Below are 5,234 nucleotides of genomic sequence, written 5' to 3'. Positions count from 1 at the left end.
GAATAAGAGATGAATCAGGTAACATCACAACAGACCCAACTAAAATAAAAAAGCTAACATTAGAATACTATGAAAAACTATACTCAAACAAATATGAAAAGGTTTCTGCTGAGATATCCGAACTTATTTTAATTGGTTCTCCTTTGTAGGTGACTCTCTGTTTTCTCTTGCTACTTTTAGTATTTTATCCTTATCTTTGATTTTGGGAAATTTGACTGTTATCGTCATGATGTTTTTCTTTTTGTGTTCTAGTCAGTTTGAGGTTTGCTGTGCTTCTTGAATGTGGATTCCTTGTTCTTAATGCATGGAAAGTTTTCTTTCTAGTGCCTCTTCCACAGTTTTCTCAGTGCTTTCCCTGACTTGCTCATGTTCTAGGATTCCAATCATGTGTATATTGTTCCTTTTGTGTCATCCCACATGATTGTAATTTTGAGATGTTGTGGGGTTTTTTCCATTTTCCTTCTGTCTTCTCTCTGTTTTCTAGTATGTTCCGTTTGAGGTGCTTATCTTCCAGCTCATTGACTTTCTTTTCCACCTGTTCTGTTTTGCTTTTTTGTACCTCATCATGTTGAAAACTTTTGTCATTTTAGTCTTGATATCCTGGATTGTGTTTTCATACATTTATGTTAATTCTAGTACTGTGTTGATGTACTCTGTCTTATATTGATTTTTTGGTGCCACATTTATATTTTATTGTTTTAACATTGAAAAGGTTTTACTTTTTTTTTTCTATTGTTTCACATATTCTTCCCCTGTCCCCTTTCCCTGGCCCAAACCTTCCCATAATGTATCCCTTCTTCCAGATTGTTGTCATAAGTATAATGCCTAATCACATATTCCTTTCAGACAGTTCTTCCTGTCATCTGATCTAATGCAGAGTTCATTATCTATCCACTCTTTTCTCATTCCCAACCTCCCATGTTTACCCTATTTTATAACAGTGGTGGTATTTTTCCTTTCATTCAGTACAATGTCCTCCAGGCTCCCCCATGTTATTTTAATGTTTTACTAGTTCATTGTTTTTTTCAATGCAGTGTAATATTCCATTGTGTGACTGTATGATAGTTTTTCTATCCATTCATTTGTTGATGGTTACTTTAGTTGCTTCCATTTCATCACTAGTGTGTTTAACATGGCTATAAACATGGGTGTGTATACATATGTTTAAGTCATGGCTCTAGTTTCTTTACGATATATTCCTAGTAGTGAAACTGCAGAGTCAAATGGTATGTTTATTTCTGTTTGATAAAGCACCAGACTGCTTTCCATAGTGGTTATACCATTTTATGTTCCCGCCATCAGTTAGTAAGTGTTCCAGTCTTCCCACAATTTTGCCATTGTTTCTTGTTAGCTGCCCTGTTGAAGTTTGCTATTGTTACTCGGGTGAGATGATATCTTATAGTTGTTTTAATTTGCATCTCTCTAATACCTAAGGATCTTGAACATTTGTTCATGTGTCTGTTTGCCATCTGAATGTCTTCTTTGGTGGTGCATCTGTTTATATCCTTCACCCATTTCATAATTGGATTGTTTAATCTTTTCGTGTTGAGTGTGTTGAATTTTTAAAAATTCTTCTACCTTTTTATCTATAGTATCAGTTCTTTCTACCATCCTTTGCAATTTCTTCAGTAGTTATTCATGTTCTTCCACGTTGATATATTTTTTTTCTGGTTCACTGCCTCTGAGACATTCTGTTTATTTATGGCTTCCATTCTTTCTTTCTTTCCCCATGTGGCTTCCGTTCTTTCATCCATCATTTCCACCTTATTTTGTAGCTGTTTGTATTTCTCCATTTCAATGTATTTCTTCTGGTTTCCTGCCTCTGGGGTATTTTGTTTATGGTTTTCAGCCTTCATTCCATTAATTGTTCCCTTTTCTGTAGGTGTTCATAAGACTCCACCCTAATATATTTTGTCTACCTCTCTGTCTCTGGGGTATTTATTAAGTCTGCAATATGCTCTGCTATTTAAGAAGAGGCTTTTATTTTTTCCTCCTTTCACAATGTTTGAAGCTCCCTGCTGCTTTCTTGACATTATATGAAATTTTTCTTGGTATGTGTTAGGCCATTGCTATGGTCTATGTGTATATTGTTGATGTTATTTACTAGCTGCAAACTTAAACAATTCCTTTTATGAGGGAAGGCAACTTTCAATGCCAAGAATCCTTTAAGGGAAATTCCTCTTTATTCTAAGTTCCTTCTGCTTCTCTTTGGACTACAGTGCAGCCTTGCAGGAGTCTCCTTTGACTGCTGCCTGCCTCTTCTAACATTTGAAATTGTCCTTGGTGATGCTGATGAGCACAGCAGCCAGAGATCCCCCTTCTCCTGGCAGTTGCACTCTTTTGATCCAGTGTAAGGTCGAGGATGGAGGCTCTAACCAGACACCCTTCCAGTTCTTGCACGTAGCCTGGTGGGGATCTCTCCAGCCTGTGCCCATCTCTTGTAAAGGTTGGCGTTTTCCTTGGTGGTGCAAAGAGCACAGCAACCAGAGACCACCTTCCTCCAGCTAGCCACTGTACTCTCTCCCCATTGTGGGGTCAAGGGGCCAGGACCCTACCTCTAATCAGCTCTTCGCTCAGTTCTCACACCCATAATCACTTTTTGAAAGATGCTTTCTTTTGGCAAAATGAAAAAGGTTTTAACCCTTTGACCTCTAAATGTTTGTTTTTTTGGTTTTTTTTAAATTTATTTTGAAGTGATTCTGGTCAGGGAAGCCTGAAACTCTTAGAACTGTAAGAAATTAGCAGTTAGAATTTGTATGAAGTGACCTTTAGTTAGTATTGACTGAAATCAACTTAGCATGGTCTTAACAAGATTACTTGGAGCATCTTTACCTTAGCTCATCTTGATTTTATTTTTCCTTTGTATTTATTTAGGAGGATTAATTTAATTTATTAAGGGAGCCCCGGTGGCACAGTGGTTAAAGGTTCAGCTGCTAACCTGACGATTAGCAGGGTGAGCCCACCAGCCGTTCAAGAAGAGAAAAGGCGTGGCAATCTGCTCTCATATTACAGCCTAGGACACCTCACAGGACAGTTCTACCCTTTATGTACAACCTAGTGTCTGTAACTCTGGACTTGAGTGTGTCAGAGATGATGAAGACGGCATAGGATTGAGCAGGATTCTGATCCATTGTTCATAAGGTCACTATGAGTTATAGTCGACTCAACAGCTCTTAACAACAAAAACAACCCTTTACTGAAGGGCTGTGAATAGAGAATTAACTCAGTGATACACACCACTAACGGCAAACCCATTATTACCATTTTACAGGTTAGCTTGTTAAGAAGTAAAATGTCTCCTTTTCACTGAATCCAGAGCTGTTTCTGGAACTCATATCTCCTGGTACTTTAAGTCTGTGCCATTACATAGGGAAAGCAACGAGTTTCATTTTTCAGAGTAACTCAGTCAGGTAGGAGAACTGTGCTAAGAATCAGAGACTGTTTCTGGCTCAAAGAGAAGCCTTCAGCCATTCTCCTTCAGACATTATTAGCATCTGCCAGGTGAGGAAGGGAGCACTGGCAGAAAGCCTGTGTTTATTGCCCTCCTTGTATTGTCACTGTGTTGCCTCAGATCTTAGTTAATTAAGGTTTAAAGGTAAATAGACTGAAAAAGACTCACCAGGGTCTTCCTGTTTTGTCTTTTCCCTCATAGTTCTCCTCCAGCCTTTTTAACAAGCCAGAAGAGCCCAAAGATGAATCTCCTTCTTCCTGGAGATTGGGACTCCGAAAAACTGGCAGCCACAACATGCTGAGTGAGGTGGCCAATTCCAGGGAAGCTCTGAGAGACCGCGGCTCCTCCATCTACCGTTCTTCATCAAGCCCTCGGATTTCCGCTCTGCTGGACAACAAGGATAAGGTGCATTTGGGCAGGGTGCGGGGAAATGTCACCACTGCTTCCTTCTATGACAGACAGTTCACTCTTAGGAGGGGATAATGAATATAGTTTCCTGTCCCTAAGTTGATTTCAGGGAGCTCTTGTAACATAATGAATAAGGACTTGCACTACCAACTCAAAGGCAAGTGGTCAAATCCACCAGTTTCTCTGAGGGAGAAAGAAGAGCACGTCTTCCCGTGTGACTTACAGTCTGTAAAATCTCACTTGGAGGGTCAGTTATGAGGCGGTTCTGACTTGACAGTCAGAACAAGAAGTTGATTCTGGAAAATACAAAGCCTTTAAAGGAAGATGGGTTTAATTAAGTATTCTTTTCACAAGGTTACTGTTATTTATTTTGTCTCTTCCCACGTGACTTACTGTCTCTGAAAACCCACTGGCGGGTTAGCTATGAGTCACTTCTGACTCAGCAACAACAATAACAAAGTAAAAAAAACCAAATCCAATGCTGTTAAGCTGATTCTGACCCAGAGTGACTCTCTAGGACTGAGTAGAATGACCCCATGGCATTTTCCAGGACTACATTTTACAGAAGCAGTTGGACTCATCTTTGTCCCCTCGAGAAACTGGTGGGTTTGAACCACCAACCTTTTCCTTAGCAGCCAAACATTTTAATCACTGTGCTGTGAGGGCTTGGATGGAACAGGAAAAGAATTAGAGAAGCATTATCTAGATATGACCTAAAAAGTTTTTCTAAGTCAGTACAAATAATCATTTTGTCATTTTGATTAGAAGAAAATCTTTAAGATTAGAAGAAAATCTTTAAACTTCTCATTTCCCCCCTCATCCCTTCCACACCCCCATTGGCATAATAAGGATCACCTCACAAACAGCTGTCCTCTATATTCTTGCCCAAGATGAGGACATTTTTGTCTTCTCACTTTGGGTTCCAGAATTTATAGCTCTCCGTGCTCTTCTCTGAGTTTAGACCTTCCATTTATAATCTTCTTGCCTTGTTGTTTCATTTCTGGAACCAAGTAAAGGAAATGAGCCCTGTTGTCTGATGAACTCTGCAGCACATGTATTGTACATGCCCCTAAAAAAGCGGCATTTTAAGGAAAAGATAAACTGGGAAATCAGTAAGATTCTTTCATCAAGACTGAGAAAAGCTGGATAAATTGTGTGTACTGCACTGAAACAGATGAGGGAGTGAATAATTTAAAAGCGATGTATGATAGGGTATTATGGTTATCACAAGAGTCCACAATTAAGGTTGCATAGTGGAATGTACTTGGGGCGGTGGGAGGTGTGTGTGGGGATTGTGTACCAGGGAGGGAGTGTTTCTTTTACTTTTGAAAGAGAGGAGCGAACTGGGGCGGGGGTGGGGGGGTGGGCGGGGAGG

General features: G+C 39.7%; 1 protein-coding gene across 1 annotated transcript in view; it reads left to right on the top strand.

The window, feature by feature from the left end:
- PPP1R12B (protein phosphatase 1, regulatory subunit 12B) overlaps positions 1–3,965 on the top strand; it is a 143,891-nt gene extending 139,926 nt beyond the window's left edge. The window contains exon 9 of the mRNA XM_006890533.1: positions 3,653–3,965. Within this exon, the coding sequence (XP_006890595.1) occupies positions 3,653–3,672 (20 nt within the window). The 3' untranslated portion in view covers positions 3,673–3,965. The remainder of the gene's footprint in view (positions 1–3,652) is intronic.
- The last annotated feature ends 1,269 nt before the right edge of the window (positions 3,966–5,234 follow it).

The sequence above is a fragment of the Elephantulus edwardii genome, unplaced genomic scaffold (genome assembly GCF_000299155.1).
Source record: "Elephantulus edwardii isolate Elephantulus edwardi_28Jun2011 unplaced genomic scaffold, EleEdw1.0 scaffold00090, whole genome shotgun sequence".
NCBI classification, from domain to species: Eukaryota; Metazoa; Chordata; class Mammalia; order Macroscelidea; family Macroscelididae; genus Elephantulus; species Elephantulus edwardii.
Note: the sequence above shows the minus strand (reverse complement) of the source record. Positions and strands in the feature narration are given on the sequence as shown.